The sequence below is a fragment of the Brachypodium distachyon genome, chromosome 2 (genome assembly GCF_000005505.3).
Source record: "Brachypodium distachyon strain Bd21 chromosome 2, Brachypodium_distachyon_v3.0, whole genome shotgun sequence".
In the NCBI taxonomy this organism is placed as follows: domain Eukaryota; kingdom Viridiplantae; phylum Streptophyta; class Magnoliopsida; order Poales; family Poaceae; genus Brachypodium; species Brachypodium distachyon.
The window spans coordinates 58375125-58397048 of record NC_016132.3 but is presented as its reverse complement, the minus strand read 5'-3'; the positions used below and the strand labels follow the sequence as shown (position 1 = coordinate 58397048).

The window sequence follows — 21924 nt, the reverse complement described above, 5'->3', positions numbered from 1 at the left end:
AAATGAATGTCGTTGCGATGGTTGGGTGTTTGGTTGGTCCGTCCGATCGATCTTTGCCGGCCGTTGGTTCGGAAAATAATTAGGTGAGCCGGATACGGATACGGCCAGGCCACGAACACGATTACTACTCGGCTTGGCACGACACGGGTAACCCTAGCCTAGCCTAGCCTAGCGGGCGTACATAAATAGGGACTTGGGAGCCTGGAGATCAAAGCCACCATAGGAAGAAGAAGAGAATCGAGGAAATTAGCCAAGAAGAGAGGAAAGAGATCTCAATCTACTAGGAACTGAATTAACCAATAATCGTCAGATAGATCTCGGAACCCATGGCGCTTCGGTTTGCGGCGAGCAAGATCTCATCAGGCGGCCGCGCCCTTGAGCGACTGCCAATTAGGATTATTGGCGATAATGGCGGGGGGAGCTCAGTAATCCGCCGGTTCAGCTCCTCCCAATCGCCATCAAACCCTGTTGCTAGCAATGTATGCACGCAATGTGGAGCTCCCAAATCCATGCCCAACAATGCAGCAGAACCAACAATCGCAAGCAGCCCTCATCTCGGGCAATCCCCTTCTGTACCATGGTACGTACGCAGATCATTCTTCAGTTTGGAATGTCTCATTGCGTCTCAATTTATTATTATGTCCTTATTATATACTCCCTCTGTTCCTAAATTCTTGTCGTTGTTTTAGTTCAAATTTGTACTAAAATAAGGACAAGAATTTAGTAACGTCCGTATAGTATATTATTTGGTTTCTAGCTTAATTACTAGAGCAATTAATTAACTCGCTTTTCATTTTCTGGGGAAAAAAAAGGTGGTCAGGTCATAACCCGAGGTTCGTGCTGGGCGTGCTGCAGACGATCGGGCTGGCTGTCGGAGGCGGCGCCACAATCTACCTGGAGGCCAAGTATACCTACAAAGGGCCTATATTTGGGAATCAGCAGCCTCAAGAAGAACCGAAGAAGACGAATGATTATAATTAATTAACGCCCAGATATATAGACTCCTGTATATAAAGGGTGTCTTTAATTTGTTATATGGATGTGTTGTTGTTGGACATGAACAACGGATCGATGACAATTGCTGTTTATCAGATGTGACTTGTGAGGGGTCTCTCTATTAATTACGTACGTACCCATTTCCTTGTATTTTCGTACTAGTGCTAGGGGTCTCTGTATTACATCGTGTTCATGTATACTATTTGATCCCCTGACACATGTATTCTCATGAGGGATTGCTTGAATGGGATGGCAATAGGATTGAACACCGTTCTCGTTGTAGCACTTGCTAACTGAAACTTGAGTGCATCATAATGACCTGCTTCAATAGGGCTGGTCTGCTTCTGAACCCACGACTAGAATCAAACAAAGGGGATTTAAAAAAGGGAGAGTTAATTTTTATCAAAATCCACTATGATTAGTTGCCTGACATGTCCCAGTAAACTTGTATTCTCCAAAATCGCCTGGCAGAGACTAAATGGCATCAATGCCCCCTATTTTTACTTCCGCTTTCTTGATTTTCCGTATGTTGGCTTGTTTGTCTAGATGACGATTGCTTTCACATCTATCATGGCCATTTTCATTATTGAAAGGGTTGATGATAGGGCGGGAACCAAGTCCCTTGCACCCCTTGTTTTTGCTGGTGCACTGAGCATCCTTTACTGGAGGTAAGGTCTTTCAATTGTTTCTCTCAGAATATTTCCTTCCTTTCATTCATGCCTTCCTTTTTTATTGCATTATGCAGGTTCTTTGATGATCTTCGCCCATATGCAGTAATTCAGTTTGTTCCATGCGTTGCAATACCTGTGATGGCGATTGTTATTCCACCGATGTATACACATTCAAGCTACTGGCTGTGGGCAGCAGGTTAATGTTGTTTTTGCTCAGTATCGCAGAGATGGATGCATTTTTGTTGTTTGTGTAGATGGCTATTTGCGCTTCACCTTAATGCACTGGGTCCTTTGATGGTCATTTTCTTATAGCACAAGATCCTGTGATATTTTATTTTATTTTGCAAAACTGAACTCACTCTATAAACAATACAGTTACCTGAAAATTCATAGGAAATTCGCCCCTTCTTTTTAATTGTTATCTCAATACTATTGACCGGTGCCATAATGATTCTGCTTCGTTAATCATGTTTGCTGTTCTCTGAAAATTCATAGAGCAATCATCAGTCCAATTAATATAAACATTATACTATGAAATTATGAACTGCTGGTTTTTGGTTGTTCACATTTGATGAAGCTGCTATAAGAATGAGCCATGCAGAAGCATTTCTTCTTAGTGTAATTTACTACTCCCTCCGTTCCTAAATACTTGTCAATAAACCACGACAAGTATTTAGAAACGGAGGGACTACAAAGTAAACTATGCAATATGGATTTGTTTTGTTCTGATTTTTCAAAATAATTCCAGGATTTTACCTCCTTGCCAAAGTAGAAGAGGCTGCAGACAAACCTATTTATAGGTGGACCCATCAGATTGTTAGTGGTCATACTCTTAAGCATCTATGCGCGGCGATGGTACCTGTTTTCTTGACTCTCATGCTTGCAAAAAGGACAATTGAACCAGAAAGGTATGCTAAGAACTGTTTACTTTGTTGATTATGCCTCGATTTGTAATGTAGAAAGCTTTGCAGGAATGGACTCGGGAACTAAAGATCTTCTTTTTCTTCTGTTATGCAGAGTAAGTTTACTCCAGATGTGGAAGATCAGTTGGGTTAGCATGAGAGAGCGCCGTTCCAGAGATAACAATACCGTGGACGTGTCAACTACGATCATGCCGCAGTTCAAACTACACCTGAGCAGTAGACATCTTGCAAGGAATAAAAATGTCATCGATCTGAATACCGGGAGCTCCGTCAGGATGGCTGGCTCTTGTCGCTGCCAATAAAAGTGTGACGACCATGTAAAAGGAGCTTCATCAACCTGTAGTAGTAATTGACAACTGTGTAACTGATCTTCATCAAATCTCATAAATGACTATCGATCGGGAGCTCCGTCATGATGGTTGGGTGTCGTCGCTGCCAATGGAAGTCGATGATGATGTAAATAAATGACCTTCATCAACAACTTCTTTGGGTGATAACTGTGAAAATTATCTTTTATCGAATCTCAATAAATGACAAAATGTTCCTCTGGATTCATTTTAGATTTAGCTTCCAGAAGAAAAGCAGCATTCTTCTCTTCCATTTTTTTGACTGAAAGCTGTAGGAAAGACTCCCACAGCATATATATTAATAAAACAAATATTTACAAGTAGTACATGGAGGAGGGCCCAAAGGCAAGGTTTGGGACCCTAGGGTACAAAAGAAACAGAAACAAGCCAATCAAGCAATTCCGATTTGGCAACAGGAGAAAGTCTAACACTCTGACGAAGGAGCTCATCCTTGAAATTCTGGAACCAAGTTCGCCTAGAAGGCGAGCTCCGGTTGAAGATGAAACCGTTTCTTTGCTTCCAAATGTGCCAGCAAGCTGAGATGAAGATTTCTTTGACGCAGGACTTCGGTGCCTGAGATCGAACGCGCCGGCAGATATTATCGAAGGAGCCCCCCGGGATAGTGATGCCAATGGAGTTCCAGCAATCAAGGCTGAAGGAACACCTGAAGAAAAGATGTTCTTCTCTTCCATTACTCTGAAAACAATTAATGATGGGCGTAATTCCAATCCTGAGGCACTGAGGGGTCTCATGCAGCACATTGCTACACGGCCACCAAACTCTCCAAATACAAAATGTCGAGTTTACAAACATGATTTATCATCCACCTTACAGAGTAATGGAACATCAAACTTACGGCACGCAGCGTCTCGATCACACAAGTTCAGGTTTGAGGGAAAAATCATAAAGGTTTAGGTTTCCACATATTACAAAATATGCCAGGGCCAAACAGAAAAATAGAATTTGTAGAAATAAGTTCGATCTTGCTCGCAGTGTAGACGTGTAAGCAGTAGCACATGCTTTATTCGTAGACATAAATCAACCTCTCAGATACTCCACGTAGTCATCCAGTAAAATTAGGCCACAGGGAAGCTGCTCTGGGTTTCAAGCAGAACCAAATCGATCTCAAGCCCGTGCACGCTTCCTCTTGCTCCAGACATAGGCGTGCTTGAATGCCCTCAAATTCTACTCTGCTTAGAAACAAAAAAATCCTTCAATTAAATTTACCCATATCAAGTAGAAAGCACAAATGAAAAATGCTTTGTATTTTGGTTACTTCATAGGAATAAAATTCAAACGAAAGAACCAGCTTTTTCTGCCGAAAGGCTCCATTTCCAAAAGCACATAAACTAAGAACCGGTTTTGATAGGCAAACAAGCCTGCAGTCTTGGTATCTGTTGAGTGGCAGTATATGATAACTTGTTATATGCAATATCCCTATGGTGCACTAGTAACCAGCACTTTGTAGATGGACATATCCTTGATACGTGTAGTTGACGGTTTGTCAGCACTTTTGCGATTGCAGATGATAACAACATGATAAAATGGAGATCGAAAGCACTTACAAAATATTTCTCTTGATCGGCTAGGAGAAAAATGTTGGAACGAGGTTGGTATTGCTCCCTGAGCTTTTCTGCATCCACCAATCTTTGCTGCAGTGTATCTCGACCGACTGCTTGTACTTCTGTTTTTGGATATCCTTCATCTCATTGCATTGAATTACAGAAATATACGACAACTCTTCAAAGCAACAAGGTTTCTCGGATATCATGGATAGCTTTGGCAATTCCTCAAATTTCAGCCCTTGCAGCCTAGGAAAAACAATTTTGCCCATTTGGTTCATGCCAATGCCTTGCTGCGATTCTCCAGTTCGAATCAACATTTTCATTTCCTGGCACTGTGCAACTGTGAGCTGCTCAAGGAGTTTAAGTTGATGGATCCATGTCACCTCTTCTAATTTATCGCATTTGTAGATACTAACCACTGTAATGCTGATCCCTGCATTTTTCCATTTCACTGTTTCTAGGTTGAGAAGATTGTTCAGTTCAATGGTCACCAGGTGAGGGAGTAGGTCACCTCCTTCAGCTACCAATTCCTTCTGACTGCGAGAGCTTGCTACAATGGCCAGCTCTCGCAGTGCTTCTAGATTGGATAACAATTGCAAGTTGATGATATCTGGATTGCTCTGGTCTTCAAAGTTGTGCATGCAGAGTGCTTGCGTGCACACACTTTTCAACTGTCCCAGGTTTGTTATCTCTGCTATCGTCCGCACTGTAAAGCCGAGCATATCCAGAACTATGGTAGAGCTCGCTCATTCCTCAATACGGAAACTGACACCGGTTCGGAAAAGGTCCAGCCCTCGAAGCTTTTTCAGTGCGAAGATAAGCTCTGCTGGTATTGTTTGGAGACTCATGTTATTTCTGATATAAAAGTACCTGAGATCTACAAGCTCTTTCAGTTCTGGAGGCAGGGCACCGATGATTGTTGTTGCAGAAAGATTGAGATGTTCCAGTTTGATCAGTCTGCATATCTCCAAAGGGAATTCTTCTCTTCTCATCCCCTCCAAATCTAAGAAGGTTATCGTTTTGAAGTAACCAATCATCTTCTCAAGCGAGAACAAGTGTCGAGCCACCAACATCTTGAGCCGTGGGAAATAATCCGCGGAAGGCCATTCACACCATCCTGATGTATCTTCATGTGATACCCAAGCCTTCTCCACCGTGAACCACATCTTGTTTGTCAAGGCTGATCTATATGATGAATTTGGTAACCAGTTATTCTTGTATCCATGTTCATTGACAATCCAGATAGCCATCTTACGGATCATGTTGTGCATCTTGACATGTGAATCTGTAGAGTCAAGGCCGGTGTCACTTTTTTCCAACATGGATTTATGCACCAACATATTAATGAAGCTATGACCCGCATCACTAGCATTAGTATAATCATCTAACAAACCAAGTCCACTCCACCATCTTATAAGTTTCTTAATGGATATGCTTTCATTTTCAGGCCATAATGAGCATAACAGAAAACGCTGCTTCATCATATCATGTTCCACACTATCATAACTTTCTTGTAGACATCGTAGGCATTTGAGTAAATCCTCATGGTTATCAATTTTTTTATGCAGCTCTGACTTCCTCAACTGATCAATGGCGGTTCTCCATTCATAGGGATGGTTCTTGGACAACATAGACTTGCCAATTGTGCATAAGGCCTTTGGTAAACCGCTGCACTCCTCCACTATCTGTTGAATTGTCCATTTAAGTAATTAAGCTCGGATAGAACATGATAAAAAAACATATTATGTGCGATTAGGTAAAAATAAACAGTAATAGAACATGATAAAATACATGTACCAAAAAAAAATTGCAATGACTTTGTGTAATACAACTTTGTATTCTCTCTCTTTTTGCATTATTTGGGAAATGGCTACCAGGGATGAATAGTTTTTACAAATCGTTTATCCTAGTTGGAGCTCTGCGGTTTGGTTCGCTTTATTGAATTGCCCAAACGAGCTTGTTTTTTTTAAAAGAAAGTTTTTTTTTTCAGGTCATTCATAAGGCGTCTAGTGGGATCAGTGGTCCAGCAGTTTCCTATGAACTCCAGGCATAGTGACTCTGAGATTGGTGAATCTTTTTGCTGAGTGTATCGAAGCAAAGCTAATGTACTAGCTAGTTCCAATTTAATTTACATCGTAAATGATTGCAACTCTGGTTTTGTTCATCGTGCATAATGTAGACGGCATATGCTACCAATGTATTGCTTCAGAAAAAGAAAAAAAAAACAGTCTAGCTAGCATCCACCAAATGGGGCTGGAACTATTAGTTCATCCAAACATGCATGGATGTGAAACTAACCTTTTCTGCAGCTTTGCGAATCTCCACATGTTCGAAGATTGTAGTACTTCCCACATTTTCAGCGAAGAGACTCCACGCGTCTTCTTTATTCAAGCACCTCATTTGGATGGTACGAGTACGAGGGGGGTGGTCGCTTGACGGCCAGGGTGATATCATCTTGTCACACACCTCCATGCTCCTTGATGTGAACACAACTTTACGCCGGGGTTTCTTTGCTTCATCAAGCAAGGGGATGCCGACCTCGTTGAGATCAATATACTCCCATAGATCATCCACCAGCAACAAGAAGTCCTTGCGTTGAAGGTGGTCGCTGATGATAGCCGATTGGGAAATTTCGTTGTCTATCTGGCGTAGTCCCATGCTAACGGAGATACGTTTTTGCAAGTCAGCAACTCTGCATCCCTTGCCAGCCTGAACAAGCAGTACATCCGAGAAATAATCATCATACTCAGCTGAACGGGAATCACATACCAGATTGATAAGCTTTGTCTTGCCCACGCCTCCCATGCCCCAAATCCCCATGCATGACTCGGAGCGATTGTTCTTGATGAAATTCAGCACCTTGCGATAGGAGCTACCCATTCCAGGTGGAATCGTCGTCACTCGCGGCACCTCTTGTGGTTGGCCAGAGTCTGCCTGTGGTAGCGATCTCCTGCCTTGTCTGGTGAGACTTGTGTCTACCGCTGGCATTAATCTGACGCCCTGGGTATTAAGACTATTGGCCTTTTTGAGCTCCGTGTCGGCTTCCCTGCCGATGAAGCACTTCTTGAAGTAATCGATTGGGCCACAATTTTCAAGATCAGCCTTGATTCTTTCCACATCCTCTACCAAATTGTCCACCCTATCCAGCCATCCGATGCGTTCTCGAGAATTTAGCAAGTTTTCCCGCTCGCGGAGCTCCCTTCGCATGTCAATCAGCGGCTTGACAGTTTCTTGGAGATCCTTCACACGGCGGTCAACGCCGAAGGGGTATCCAACATGCGCTGCTATGGGATCCCACAACTTGCTGAGGATAGCCACAAGAACAGCGAAAACAACGCCGACCCATATCTTTGCTTCATGCTCCATCTTCTTCGCACTGCATGCTCTCTCGTTCCTCTCCTCTCAACTCAGTGTTCCTCGAGATTTATGGTTCTGCGGACTTTTGGGTTTTTAGTCTCTCCTCGCATAGTATTAAACAAAAAGAGCTACTCCAGTACAATTTTTTCTGGATTATCAGTCACGGAGAAGTGAATAGGGCTCCTCGCATATTAAAAACAGTTCTCATGATTTTCAGTTCGAGATCAGTCGCGTGCTTGGTCGTCAGATCTTAATCCAACAGTTCTGGTGCGTCGATTGAGATTTATACCTTTTGCCTAAATATCAGACGTCCGAGACATAGCCACACAAAAAAAGGGTGGTTAGCGCGGCAGAAATATTTTATACTCCCACTTGGGTGGTCATTATCGGTAGTGGTTAGTGCAGCCTGATGGTTAGTGCAGCTAGCGGAAGAAATTTAGGAATTAGTTATTCAATAGAAAATGTAGTAGCCAGGGATGCAAGCGGGGTCCGACCTTTAAATTTTGAGCATTTTTTTTAACTAGCAAGTACCTAGTGGTCTAAAAGCAGGACATTAGCATGATAGGTCATCCTCAATACAATACTTTGGGCATCTCCGAGGAGAGTCCCCATTTCCTGTCAGTTTGTCCAGATTTGTCCATTTGGATGACATGGACAAATAATGCAATCCATTGAGTCCTATGAGGAGGTACCAACCAAGTATTCTGCACTGTGTCCTCAAAATTACCTATGCAGCCAGCAGAATGCAACTTATAGGACAATATCGTAAATTATAAAGAGATCATGCCACAGGAGCAGCAGCCAGCAGACAGCAACTAACCTATCAACCCGCCCTCTCCCTTGCAAGGTAACCCTTTTTTTTGCGAGAAAACCGAACAAGTCGCTTCAGCTAGCCATTTTTTCATATCAAGAACTTGGATGGATGGATAGATCCTGCTTCCTTCCGATACGTACAGATACAGGATGTCAACCAACTTCCTGCCGTAAGTGTTTTCTTCCTCCTTGTATACATCTCTTTTGGTCTTCTTTCTTACAAAATTTCCCATGCCTCATCTGGTGCCAACGAGGTTGTTTGATTGCAGAGTGCTGACTTTGGCTAATCTGGGCCTATGCTGCGTATAAGCGCTCCAGGCCGATCTCTGGATCCAAAACCGTTAATCTCGGTTAGCTAAGTGAGTTCAGAACTTGAGATGAGAGAATCAAACAGGGTTGTCTCGGAAAAAGGAGAATGGATCTGGTTGAAGGAGAGCAAATTACCAATGTGGACGATCTTATTTTTATCTCATATGCTTGTAATTAGTCAAATATGTGTCAACCACATCATGGGGACGAGTATCCCAGTTACGGGGATCTCTATTATGGTCTTGTGTGCAGATGCTATAATTGTTTGTGGAGTCTCCAAGACGTGCTTGGGTCAGTATCTAGAGGCTATTGGAGTTGCACGCGTGGAGCTGCGCAGGATGCAAATCTCCCTCCATCGTATGGATGCACTACTCACGTATTCTGATCAAAGCATGGAATGGGAGAAGAGCGTGGATGAGTTGTATTCTGATCAGCGCGTGGAATGGGAAAAGAGCGTGGAAGATTTGCGTCACAAGCATTTGCAGATTGGTATTGTGTATGATGGGCGCGGCCTAAATTACTTGAAGAGTATATACTTCTGCTGGATAGCACACCTCGAGCTTAAGTACACAACCAATTATCTCCTCAAGCAAGGACACACCTTACTGCACCCACAATATCAGTTGAGGGGAACCATGGACTTCTACAGGACGAAGGTGCTTGATTTCATCGAGGACATGGGCGCCGACTCCGGATTGCTGGGGATTTGGGGCATGGGCGGCTTGGGCAAGTCATCCCTTCTCAAGCTGATCAGTGATTCTCGTTCAGAGTATGATAATAACGCTTCTTTAAAAGTCCTGTTTGTTCGTGCTGATATTGGATGTACCGTTGGTCAGGTGCAAGAAGCTATCGCCGTTAGTATGGGGTTGCTTGTAACGGGCGATGAGGCTTCCCAAGCAGAACTCATTCATGACCATCTCACAGACAAGAACTTCTTATTGCTGTTAGATGATCTATGGGGATATCTTGATCTGAAAGCTGTCGGCATCCCCTCGCCACTTGGGACAGTCGTTGTAGTCTCTCGTCAGGGACAACGTTCAGTACCGCAGAAACGCCGCAAAGTTGTGTTGACAACAAGGAGACCAGATGTGTGTATCCAAATGGGATGCCATGACAAGACCATCCCAATGGAGTGCTTGGATGAAGAAGATACTTGGAAACTCTTCCATAAAGGTTGGCCTGTACCTGTAGTCGCCAATAGAGTTGATGGCTTTGCCACAGAAAGAGATAAATTGTTGTCAGATGAGGTAGTAGAAGCCAGGCCACACACAGACGTCATCCAGCAGCAGCGGCAAGATCGGCTGCCGGAAATGATGAGCTCCTTCGAGAAGGTCCGCTATTTCATCGAGGACAAGGATGCCCGGTCCACATTGCTGGGGTTTTGGGGCATGCGAGGCATGGGCAAGACATATCTTCTCAGGCTCGTACGTGATTTTTACACTCGCAATCATCCTTGCTTCGACCATGTTCTGTTCGTTGGGGCTGGAACTGGATGCGTGATGAACAATGTGCAAAATGCTATCGCCATCAATTTGAACATGGATTTGGCCATGATGTCATCGTCAGATGAGTTGTCCCGAGCCATGCATATCTTCGCCTATCTCGAACACAAGAGCTACCTGTTTTTACTAGATGACATAAGAGAGCCCCTTAATTGGTGGGCTATTGGCCTGCCAATATTCACGCGTAGGCAGCAAAAGATCATCTTAGCCACAAGGAGTCAGGCTGCGTGTACCCTCATGGTTGGCCAAGCGAGAAACACCATCGAGGTACGGCGTTTGGAAGAAGACGATGCATGGAAACTCTTCAGAGCCAAGGTTGGGCTCGGAATCATTGATGATCATCCCCAAGTTCGTCATCTTGCTGAGCAGGTATGTTTCTCTCCCATCAAATAATTGCCTTCAACACATTGCAAAACTGCTCCTGGTCTAACTTGAGTAAGTATTACTATTAATCAATAAGCAGATGGTTTCACTGTGCGAAGGTTTGCCTCTAGCCTTATGCTCCCTTGGTCGAGCCATGTCAAGTAAGAGAGACCCCAGGGAATGGAGGACCGCCTACAGTCAGCTTCGTCAGTTCAGGGACGTTGTGGGCTTGAAGCCCTGTGAAATCGATGACAAGATGGCTTTGCTACTTTGATCCTTATTCCTTAACCAGCTGCAGATGGTAGAGACCAGAGGACACGGAACATCATCTCAGATGAAGAAATGTAAGCCACGGCCTGGTTATCCTTCCTGTCTAAAAGTTTGTTGTAAAATTTTACTACTATACTGTGTGGTTGTGGGTGCAAGATATGAACAGATGTTTTCCCAAAAGGAAAAAAAATGTGAACATATCATTTGTGTTACTATCGAGCCTTGATTGAGTTCTTGATTAGCAGCGATAAACATTGCACGGTTCGTGGAGCTTCCGATCTTCAGATCGATCGATGCCAGTTTTTATTCCTGTCAAAAGAGACACATATATCTATAGGATGTATACTACTTCCACCGTTTCACAAAGGATGACGTATTTTGTTTCATTAACACAAGTCTTTCACCGATGAAAACTCTATTGATATGTGTTTTTTCATACATGAAATTTATATCAATGGATTCATCTTTAAAAGTACTTGCTAATGATCATGGTTTCGTTTCATATAACTTACATATTAATAACGTAATTTTTAATCAAAGATTTGTCTTAACGAAACAAAATACGTCAACCTTTGTGAAATGGAGAGAGTACTACGGAGTACTATTTGAAACTCCAGCTAATTGCAATCGGTGTCCACCGTGGTGACGTGGCGTCGTTATCTCTGGAACGACGTGCAGAGCACAACAAACCACAGGAATAGATAATGACAAATGTGAAAAAAGAATGCAAGTTTTCTATTGAATACTGCTTTTTTTTTGCGGGTAATTGAATACTGCTCCAATTTGAAGGATACGCCAATCTATAAAGCCCCGGCACACCTTCACATTTATTCTATGCAGAAAGATTCACATACTTACCGGGACATGTTAAGTTGTCATATATATAGACATCTGTGATAAACAATCCGTCGGTGACAAAGTGTTTCGTGTCAATTATTGATACCTCAGTACGTCTCCACTTTTGGACGGACCAGCCAATAAAAAGGGTTTCTTAGGTATGGTACATCCCTCAACAAACATCATGGGAATATATAGGCTTGTTTACCTATCAAAACCACGTCTCATACAGTCATACTCATTTGTCATGTATATTGCCTCTTGCATCATTTTTAATTCATTGTGTCGCGTAGAGCGAACCTACAGAAAAGACAGATTGGTACCTCTCAATTGAGAGATATGCCACCTACCATAAAGGATAACTAGTCTCCAATGAGACACACAAAACCGGAAACTCGAGTACATTGCCTGCAACTAAACCCACCTTAAACAAAGACATGCAAGGCCTAAAACCTGTGTTTGATCCCCGTAGTCTTGAGGTACAACCAGTGCTAGTAGCGCTGGCTAACGAGATTGCTCAGGTCGTTAAGCTGAGATTGTTAACCTCGTTATTGATAACGATCCGAAAGCATGTCGTTTGTTAAGCTCGTTAACATAAATAGTGATCTACGGTCCATTTGCTTTACTTTTTCTTTTCTTTTTGGCATGATCTAATTTTGTCTCTGTAAATTTTTGACAGACAAACAAAAATAACAGCAACACATAAATTTAAGGCACACATCGGATCAACCCAGAGATGAGCGGTACCTCAAAGTCGGAGATGCAATGCGAGCCACCTGACCTGATCGTCGTCGTCGCACTCCCTCCTACAGAACCGGAGGCGGGAGCCAACAGCTTGTAGGGTGCCGCGCGCTCGGACGGACGAATGAGGGCGGCCGGCGGATGGGAGTTCCCTGGGCGAAGACGAAGGCAGTCTGGGCTGGATGAGCAGTGGGCCCGGCAAGCCGCCGTGCCGGTTTACTGGGAGAAGTCGGCAAGCCGCCGGCGCCGCCTACCGATGGGGGTTAGTGTTGGGGATTCTTTTTTTTTAGAGGGGTTGTGGATTTTCTGGGAGTAAACTTCGATGCACCCGTGCCGTTCGTTCGTCGGCTGGGCCGGCCTGATTACACACTCGGATACGGCCCGCCAGGAACAATAGTGTTATGATCGATGGTAATTAGATGTGACTTGTGAGGAGTCTCAAGTAAAGCAGGGACGTCTAATATGAATTATTGCGAACATATGTAATCAGATTGATACATCTCATTTTTGTCAGGTGAACATGCTTTGATCACCTTCACGGTTCATCGTATAATTGTGTACGTTCTGAGAGTAATTAACCTGAAGATACTTTACATGAAAGGGAGGGAAAGAAAGAAAGAAGAAGAAGAAGAAGAAGAAGAAGAAGAAGAAGAAGAAGAAAAATCAACCTCGGATTACAATTACAAATTGCATCAGCTGATGCCGCCACTAGTGTACAGTTAAACATTACACAATGGCAATGATCGATGCGTGCTGCCGATTGCCCGCCACTCTTCTCAATCCAGAATTCTTCTATCTGCAGCAAATCTTAATTTTGCCAGATGAAAAAGCCGTGCTGCGACGTCGCAACGCCCGAATAATCTGTACATGCATATGGATCATCTGGCTGCCGTTGTCGTCAGGCCAAGAAATGCCACGAGAAAGAGACTACGGGGCCTGGGGTGTCATACTCATGTATATGTTGGTCTATGATCCACTCTCAATTTGGTTGCTGAATGGTAACCGGTCGACGCCCCTCTCGACCGCGTCCCTCCACAGCCGGTACCGTATGCCGAGCTTGTCATATGACACTGGCCAGTTCCAAACGTTGGCACCACTGTTCATCCGCTCTTGTTGGCCGAGCACGAGCCGTAGATCCTCATTCAAAACCTGCAGAAGATATCATCCAAAGTACCATGGTCAGACACAGACGTTGGAACCGGTCCAGATTTTATTGTTTCTAAATTTGCAAGTGAGAGTTACAGATTAGTAATTCAGTCAGTAGCTATTGTTGATATATTTTTTTAGAGAACTATCATGTTGAAATCTTATAGATAATGGCACTGTTGATATATATTTTAGAGAACTCGCATGTTGAAATCTTATATATAATGGCACAATCGATTGGATGCGTTATGGAGTTGCTCAGATATTTTGAGACTTACCTTCTCAGCGAAATGTGACCACAATAGATGCATGAAAGGGATGTGCTTGATCCAGGGGGCGAAGTCGAGTGACATCCGATACAGCAGTCTGGTTTTATTCCTAGATGATGGCAAACATATATGGAGCTGGTGGAGATGCGTCGAACATTGCTGTGTGCTCTTCCCTTCTAGCTTTCCGGGCTTGGAGATGCCAATGGTCGACAAGACCATGCAGGGCGGCCGGAACTCCATATCAATGGGGTAAGGATCCCAGTACCCTTGGAGCCCAGAAGTAGGTGTCAAGAACTTCACAAAGCTGACAATGATAAGACATCATCAACATGTGCTGATTTGCACAGACATAATATCACTACAGATACACGGAAACTGTTTATTCATCGGTCAGTTCTATTTGGGCCTTGAAATGTGTAAAAATACCTTGGAACACTCCAACCCTTTGCAAAGGTGGATGTATGAGTAAAGGGGGCATGCGCAAGGTCTAGTAGATTGTCCAGAAGAAGTCCATGCTCCACAGGTAGCTCCATCACTATCTGTTGAGTGATCAAGAACCCCATTACTATTCAGTCTCAACTGAATGTACATGAAAATTGCATAACAGCGCCATTGCTGCAGATCACATGATTTATTTTATTTTACCTCTGCATGGATTGTAAACCCTGAAGGAGGCAGCAGAGAAGGGATGGTGGGTGTCGGTGTATCGTCGCCAGGCCAGATCCAGACCATTCCTTCTTGCTCGAAGCATGGCAATGCCCGGATGCGCACATTGAGCATCTTTGTTGATGGCATTTTCTCACATTTTCCGTCAGTCGAATACTCCCACCCTGAAGGTTGTTAAAAAAACTGAAATATTACTTGGACGTCATCCTTGCTTATCAAAAAAATATTAATGAGCATAAGAAACCTGACTGAATAAGTGCAGTTCTTTCTCATACGTTATTAACACTTTCAAGTAATTTCTAGTTCTTAAAATTATATATCAGCAGGATATAATACATGTACCTTCAGCACCATTTTAACTAAAATTCTAAGTAAAAATAAAAATCTGGCTGCAAGTAATGTTCACCGTTTTCATATACTCAACTTTAGAATTCTAAGTTTAATTTGTTTTCAGTACTTACCATGATAAGGGCACGTGATTCTGCCCTCATTCACTGAACCAAGATCAAGAGGGCAAGCTCTGTGAGCACAGGTATTCTGAACACATCCAGGCCTCCTATCTTTTCCTCGGAATATTACCCACTGCTCCTCAAAACAATCTATTGGTACCTGAGAGCACATAAATGAGACCTTGTCAAATAAACACATGTGTCTATGACTGCTAACTCAGAAATTCTTTGAAACAAGCATTTAGCTTTACCATTGTGTCATCTTTCAGGTCACTGGAGAAAGCAACAGGGTACCAGAAGTTCTTCAGATTGGGATTGTAAGGCTTCACCGGGCCAGAAATGTTGAGGCTCCGTCTTTTAGCCTTTTTGGCTCCAACATGTGTCGTGGAGGAAGTGCTCGGATCAAGATCAAGAGAAGTGCTTGGATCAAGAGTAGCGCAATCGGCTGTAGATGCAAAAGCGCTTCCATCCGACAACAGCCTTTCATTGACCACTGTCTCCATTTGTGCTAGCTTATCAAGTGCGGACGACACTCTAGATTCTGACAAATAAAGCTGTATTGAGACAAATGAAAACGTCAGGTTGCACAAGACATTAATTGGAAGGTTTTAATTTGGATTTTCTCCTGAAAATTTACCTGGTTGTGAGCTTTCGCGAGTTCTTCCTGTAACCCGGCAAGATCTTTCCTCAAGTTCCCCACCGACTTGAAGTCTCTTGCTAGAGGATTAAGAACCTCAACCACCTGCATTTCATTTCATTTTTTGTTTAGAATCCATGTTAAATTCATATCAATTAGTTTCGTCCACAAAATTCGACCCCACTCATCTATTTGATAACCATTGGACCCCTTCATACTAATGCTGAGTAGCTAGCAATCATGGTAAAATTCAGCACTTGCAGACTGAAAACCTTTAAAAAAATGACCATATAAGACTGAATATTTTTCTCTGAACATACCTCCGACAAGTTAATTACTAGTTTACTTTAAAAAAAATGGGGCTTGCTTCCAGAGCATATTAATTTGTATACCTTGTTGTGAAGCACCATGATGGTGAGCAGGTCCTGCCTAGCCCTCCAGTCGCAGTACTGGATGTCGAACCGGGCGACGTCGAGCGCCTGCTTCGCGTCCAAGAACTGGCCCTTCTCGATGGGAACCCTCGGCCCCGGGTCATCGACGTGGAACAGGGCCTCCCATTGGTTGTTGTCCTTGAGATAGTCAGCGCTGTCATCCCTCAGCACTGCGTACACCTTGATTCCACCATCCCTACCAACACCCTGTCCCCAAGAACATCATCATCAGTTCAGTTCAGTTCATCATGGCAGCGTTGTATCTAGTTATAGCAGAGAACTGGATAATTTGGGGATTCAGTGGATATTCAGAAACTTGTACTTCCTCCGTCCAACAAAGGATGTCTCAACTTTGATTAAATTTGAATGCATCTATACACTAAGTCATTCCCGGATACATTCAAATTTTATCAAACTTGAGACATCTTTTGTTGGACGGAGGAAGTATCCAAAATTAGCCCATGGGTAAGAAATCGGAGAGTTTGCAAGCAAATCATAAGTAACATCTCCATTAGTGGTTTGGAGTGATGCTGGGCCTGAAGATCACGATTCAACATGTAACATCCAGATAACCAAGCTCGAAGAACATTTGCCGCGAAGATTGCAGGCAGAAGCGATTTGGTTCAGGCAGGAGCTGAAGAACCCTACCACCGTCCACCGATGGCTTGCAAAAATCACATTGTTCATCGAGAACTGACCACTGACAACAAAAAAATCCAACCAAAACAAAACAAAACTGCGGCTTTGTTCAGGCACAGGCAAAGAACGCATACAGATAAATCCATGTAAAATTAAAGCAGAGGATGTGTTCTCACCTTTCTGGATAAGCAGCGGAAGGAGGGCTTGATGAGCAGGCGCGGCACCAGGGACAGCGAAGCCACTGTGTTCATGGAGCAGGGTCTGAGCGCCGCCGGCCGGAATCCGCCGCCGCAATCGAGCAGCGAGAAAAGGGGGGGAATTTTCGGTCCGAAGCGAGTGTGGACTGATTTATTTTTCTTCCCCGGGAAATTAATTTTCGCGGCTGAAGTTGAGCTTGACGGCTTGCGACGATAAGAGGAGGCAGCTGCCCGCGATCCCCACGGGCCTCCCACGCGCCGCCACGTGGCCGCCAGCGCAGGGCTCGGGCGCTGACGTGGACGCCTCCACAGCCAGGGGCTTGTTTGCTCTGCCTTGTACTTGCACCCGATTGGTGTACCGCGCTGCCGAATTGTCATCAAAGACCTTCTACTGTGAGTAAATAGCACTCAGACCCGTTTGGAACGAAGGGAAAAGCATAGGAGAAGTGCAGGAACACTGTTCATACGGAAAAAGTTTCCTTTGTGGCGTTTGGAAGGAAAGAACAGAGTGTAGGAATTCTTCAGGATAGGAACTCAAATCCTCTACATTTTGCATGCATTCCACGGGATTCCTAACATCTACTTCAACCTCATTTTTTCTACTTCGCGTGTTTTCAGTTTCCTGTGTTCCAAACAAGTTTTTGTAAAACTTTCCTGTATTTTATATTCCTTAGTTTTGCATGTACATTCCTTTCCTATCCCTCTGTTTTTTTCTGTTCCTATGTATTGAATTTCTGTGTTCCAAACAGGGTCTAAATTGTGTTCTAAACCGAGCTTACAAACTAACAAGACTATCTGTTCTAAACCTTGAACTTGTAGAGCCGGTCAAACTCGAACACCCACTTCCTTGTCCACATCCAAGAGGTAACAAAATATTTCGACCTCACATCAAGTTCAAGACTTTAAAAATAGACTTTATTATATTCTATTTCCTCCATTCTCTCGACCTATAATTTGTACTAAAACCACGACAAGTATTTAGGAACGAAGGAAGTACATATAAACGAATGTATGTCTACTCTTGTCAACAAAAATCATATAACGAGGGTGGAGTTCCTTATTTCCGTCTGATGTACGTAACGTAGGCACGTTTTCACACGTAATGAAATTATGGGCCGAAGCTCTCCAAGCATTTCGAGCAGGGTCAATTCCAAAGAATCGGTCCAGACCTGCAATTTCACATGAAAGCGAGGGCCATGCGAACAAAAGCGATTGAGAGGCTCTACCGTAGTAGACAGTGTATAAACGATGGATGGATGGATAGATTGCGGGGATAAGACGGTGCTCAAGCTCGTGTCCTGACGCGTCCAGGTGGCAGGGTGTGGGCCCGGAACACGTGTGGTGGCAAAAGCTCATTTTCCTGCCAGCGTGGACAAGCTTGCTCCTGGGTCCTGACCATTAATCAGTTCCTGCGCTGCGCCAGGAGCAGGAGGATTTTATGCTCACGTGGGGATTTTCTCTTCTTCTTTTGAAGTTCAGTCCAAGGTTTTTCTCTTTTTTTTTCTGAGAGAGAGGGTCCAAGGTTTTCCTTTTCTGAAGCAACTCTCTGCAGTGCGGCCCATCATCTCCGGCCTGGCCCAGAACCGCTACATTCCAAGCCTAGTCCGGCCTGGTCAAATCTATTGCAGGATGAGATGCATAATATTGGACCGGGCTTTTTCCTGCCCGCACGAATTTGGCCCAGCTTTATTACATCTCGAGAGAAGGGTGAGTCCATCCATTTGATCCAAAATATTGGCCAGCTTTTGTGCTAAAAAATAAAAAAAACAAGCCTTAAAAAAAACTAAGCTTTTAACTTGGTTGACAGCTAAACTTTTAGCTACTGCTAAGTCATACCACAGGATGTTACAAGGTACTATTACTCTGTATACACTAGGTAAAGTAAGCACAGGTCATTAGTGCAGGTTTGTGCCTTTGTTTACAAGTAGGAGTAGAAACAGATGCCAAGCGACAGATGGATGATTCTACATTCTCACAGTCCAAAGCGTATTAGAATCTAACATCCGCTTCTTCAGTTCAGTTCACTCGAGCGAAGCCAAGCCACGACTCTCACACACACAAAGCCAAAATTAACGAAGCGGCGATTGCATTGCATCATCAAGCTCCGAGACCAAGACACGTCGACGGAATGGATGCCGCTCTGGAGCAAAGCTTGGCCGGATCGCTTCTCACAGGGGCACGGCGGCGGCGAGCCAGGCGATGGCGGGGCCGGCGAGGCGGGCGGCGCGAGGGAGCACAGCCCGCGCCACGCCGGGCAGCATCGGGTACGTCAGCACGCCCAGCAGGAACCAGTTCACGCTCAGCAGCGCCACCGCGCCGGACGCCTGACGGCGGCCGTGGCGGGCGCGGAAGAGGCGCGCGACGCTGCACATGGACATGGCCACCACGGCGAGGAGCCCCGCCAGGAGCGGCAGGCACGCGTGCGCCGGCGCGTCCTCCGCCGCCGCCCACGCCGCCACCCCGCCCACCGCCGCCGACATCCCCACGCTGAACAGGCTCCGCCGCCGCGCCGTCGCCGCCAACAGCCCGAGCTGCCGCTGGGCCTCCTCCTCCGCCGCCGCCTTGCTCGAATCGTCGCCGGACACGAACACGAAGCCCTCCTCCTGCTCTTCTTCGCCTTCTTCCTGCTCCTCTTCTCGGCCTCCCGCCGTCAGTGCGGGCGCCGGCTTCTTCTTCTCGTCCCAGGCGGCCTTCCCTTTGAGTTCGCGGAGCCGCAGGTTCTCCTTCTTGAGCGCCTTCATCTGCCAAATCAACACCCAAATAATCCAAGCTAATTAATCCTCTGCTCTGCGTCGCCTCCAATGGAGGATTCGATTCGATTCGGTCCTTGCATACGTACCTGGGCCTCGAGGAAGCGGATCCTGGCGAAAGCTTCGTCGTGCTCCTGGTCCATCTCGTCGAGGACGTCCTCCAAGTCCGCCTGCTCCATGAGCGCCGCCTTGAGCTTCTCCTCCAGTGCTCTGTTCTCCCACACCACCTTCTCCATCTGCGCCTCCATCTCCCCCAAAAGCCCATCCAACTGCACGAGGAGAAACACGGATCACGCAGCTAATTCATCAACCAGAGGTTGGTTGATTGAGTGATTATTGACTGATTGGATGATTGAGTACCTTGCGCTCTCTGTCGGCGGCGGCGAGGACGCGGAGGGGGGAGGTGAGGAAGGCGAGGGCGCACGCCATGGCCTCCAAGCAGATCAGCGCCGGGAGCTGCACGGCCAGCCGCAGGAACCAGCGAGCGAGCGCTACGACCAAGCAGGAGGAAGAAGAAGAAGAAGAATACATGTGGGAGCAGCCTCTGTCAGTCTGGATCTCAGCTCAAGCGGCCACCATGGCCTGTATAGCTTGCTAGCCCGTCTGCGGCCCTGCTGACGCCGGCCGGTAGGTTGGAATTGGGTCGATCTCCCCGTGGAGCAACAAAGATGATGAGGATGGGCAGAGAAAGGATGAGTTTCGGACTCTGGGAAAGGGACAGAGACTGGCTGACTGAGAGAGTGAGAGAGGCGGCCGCGTAGCAGGGGCGGGGGTGACACGTGTGCCCCCTGGCGCCGTCTCGCCGCGCCGCGTCACCGCCTTGATGATGATGAGGTGTCTGCCACCGTCGATCGCGCTTGTTTGTTGCCATCTTCTTATCCATCCATCCATCCATCGCCGGATGGGTACGTAGACTGACCGACTGACTGGAGCTATGTCTGACTGCCACTGTACTCCCTAGCTCGCTGGCAAAAAAATTGTCGTGTGTGCCTCTTGTGTAAATCTCCTTTACAGTGTTGAACTGTTGGTCGATGTGTGTGTGTGTGTGGAAAATCAGAGCCCGCAGCGTCTCACGTACACGATTACCCCGACGCCGGCAATGATGCCTAGCCGGAGAGACGGCGGTCAGGCACTCTGCGGCGCCGTCGAGGTGGATGATCCGATACTGGTCTCGAACCCATCGTCCATATGCAGCCTCACCACCTGAATCAATCAAAAGGAACACGAAATGTGGGAAATGTTCAGCCATGCAAGTGTGTGCACGGTGTAGTGAAACCGTGACAAGAAGATATCTAGAACTGGAGACTCAGGATGAGTGTTTCCCCGGATGATGGCATTGACAGATTCAGCGTCAGAACTTTGGAAGAGGAACTTTTTCAGATGGAAGTTTATTTAGAGAGATTTGAGCCAGTGATGTCAAGATAAAGAAGAGAACCACCTTCCATCCAACTGATATGGCGTGCACGACCGCTGCAACCAGGTCGCTGTCTGTAGCCAGGAGAACTCTGTCGCCTTCGTCGTCCTCGTACTGCTCAGAACAATTCAAGTAAGACTGGCTGACAGTAAGGCTAAAACGCTGCTAGTACACAAGTTCAGAGATTTCTAAGTTATTTTTAGCCTGTGTATTGCTTGCGGGTACTGAAAAATATATCACCTAGTACAAATATATCTCTGAAACTACTGAAAAATCCCAGGAACGCGATGTCTACTTAGTGAACAGAAAAAGTGCAAGCCACAAACAATAAACGTTTATGAGTAATCGGTTTTACTAAGGCTCAGTCGCCTCAGAAGTTTATATTTCTCAGTCCATTCTGGCCGAGAGCGAATTAGGCGTTGCGGTTTGTACGTACTACTACTTGCTTGCGTCCTTATCGTTAGGTGGGCTGGCGATCTGTTTTTTTCTTTTTCGTTTTTTAGGAAAGGCTGGCGATCTAGTGAGGGGGGTGGCGTGGCTCTACTTCATGGGCCGGTCTTGTGATGTTTTTATGGGCTTGTTCCTAATTAGAATTAGGGCCTATTTTTCTACTGTGTGTTTATTGGCTTTCT

General features: G+C 45.3%; 4 protein-coding genes, 1 non-coding gene and 1 pseudogene across 6 annotated transcripts; 3 read left to right on the top strand and 3 right to left on the bottom strand.

The window, feature by feature from the left end:
• The first annotated feature begins 143 nt into the window (after positions 1-143).
• Positions 144-1262, top strand: LOC100823970. Its single transcript, XM_003565077.4, has 2 exons — positions 144-580; positions 813-1262. The coding sequence occupies exons 1-2, from the start codon at positions 327-329 to the stop codon at positions 979-981; spliced, it is 423 nt and encodes a 140-aa protein (XP_003565125.2). The 5' UTR covers positions 144-326; the 3' UTR covers positions 982-1262.
• Positions 1263-1531: 269 nt separating this feature from the next.
• Positions 1532-3116, top strand: LOC100823666. The gene is made up of 4 exons (XR_002963507.1): positions 1532-1664; positions 1742-1863; positions 2416-2575; positions 2685-3116. It is a non-coding gene; the product is annotated as an uncharacterized LOC100823666 (transcript).
• A 534-nt stretch (positions 3117-3650) lies between these two features.
• Positions 3651-13028, bottom strand: LOC104582964 (annotated as a pseudogene).
• Positions 8500-11368, top strand: LOC106865970 (probable disease resistance protein At5g43740). Its single transcript, XM_014898291.2, has 3 exons — positions 8500-8842; positions 8942-10852; positions 10947-11368. Exons 2-3 carry the CDS (start codon positions 9050-9052, stop codon positions 11118-11120), a joined length of 1977 nt encoding a protein of 658 aa, XP_014753777.1. The 5' UTR covers positions 8500-8842; positions 8942-9049; the 3' UTR covers positions 11121-11368.
• Positions 13029-13146: 118 nt separating the features above from the next.
• LOC100823044 (chlorophyllide a oxygenase, chloroplastic) lies at positions 13147-17322 on the bottom strand. 2 transcript variants are annotated; one of them, XM_024459511.1, is made up of 10 exons: positions 17108-17322; positions 16254-16499; positions 15862-15966; positions 15476-15778; positions 15237-15384; positions 14755-14939; positions 14536-14648; positions 14119-14413; positions 13645-13843; positions 13245-13555 (listed from the first exon to the last, which is right to left on the bottom strand). In XM_024459511.1, exons 1-9 carry the CDS (start codon positions 17180-17182, stop codon positions 13661-13663), a joined length of 1653 nt encoding a protein of 550 aa, XP_024315279.1. In that variant the 5' UTR covers positions 17183-17322; the 3' UTR covers positions 13245-13555; positions 13645-13660. The 2 variants fall into 2 exon arrangements, with proteins under 2 accessions (XP_003565123.1, XP_024315279.1); XM_003565075.4 differs by having other exon boundaries at positions 13147-13843; positions 17108-17321.
• Positions 17323-18901: 1579 nt separating this feature from the next.
• LOC100831635 lies at positions 18902-20728 on the bottom strand. The gene is made up of 3 exons (XM_003567459.4): positions 20239-20728; positions 19968-20147; positions 18902-19869 (listed from the first exon to the last, which is right to left on the bottom strand). The coding sequence occupies exons 1-3, from the start codon at positions 20407-20409 to the stop codon at positions 19297-19299; spliced, it is 924 nt and encodes a 307-aa protein (XP_003567507.1). The 5' UTR covers positions 20410-20728; the 3' UTR covers positions 18902-19296.
• Between the last annotated feature and the right edge of the window lie 1196 nt (positions 20729-21924).

Excerpts from the sequence above, each read along its gene's own strand:
- LOC100823044 (XM_024459511.1), bottom strand. The coding sequence starts at position 17,182 with ATGAACACAGTGGCTTCGCTGTCCCTGGTGCCGCGCCTGCTCATCAAG. Across the intron at positions 16,500-17,107 it reads TCCGCTGCTTATCCAGAAAG|GGTGTTGGTAGGGATGGTGG; the intron begins GTGAGAACACAT and ends TCTTGGGGACAG. Across the intron at positions 14,414-14,535 it reads AAGGGTTGGAGTGTTCCAAG|CTTTGTGAAGTTCTTGACAC; the intron begins GTATTTTTACAC and ends TATCATTGTCAG.
- LOC100831635 (XM_003567459.4), bottom strand. The coding sequence starts at position 20,409 with ATGTATTCTTCTTCTTCTTCTTCCTCCTGCTTGGTCGTAGCGCTCGCT. Across the intron at positions 20,148-20,238 it reads CCGCCGACAGAGAGCGCAAG|TTGGATGGGCTTTTGGGGGA; the intron begins GTACTCAATCAT and ends CTCCTCGTGCAG. Across the intron at positions 19,870-19,967 it reads TCCGCTTCCTCGAGGCCCAG|ATGAAGGCGCTCAAGAAGGA; the intron begins GTACGTATGCAA and ends TTGATTTGGCAG.
- LOC100823970 (XM_003565077.4), top strand. The coding sequence starts at position 327 with ATGGCGCTTCGGTTTGCGGCGAGCAAGATCTCATCAGGCGGCCGCGCC. Across the intron at positions 581-812 it reads CAATCCCCTTCTGTACCATG|GTGGTCAGGTCATAACCCGA; the intron begins GTACGTACGCAG and ends GGGAAAAAAAAG.
- LOC106865970 (XM_014898291.2), top strand. The coding sequence starts at position 9,050 with ATGAGAGAATCAAACAGGGTTGTCTCGGAAAAAGGAGAATGGATCTGG. Across the intron at positions 10,853-10,946 it reads TTCGTCATCTTGCTGAGCAG|ATGGTTTCACTGTGCGAAGG; the intron begins GTATGTTTCTCT and ends ATCAATAAGCAG.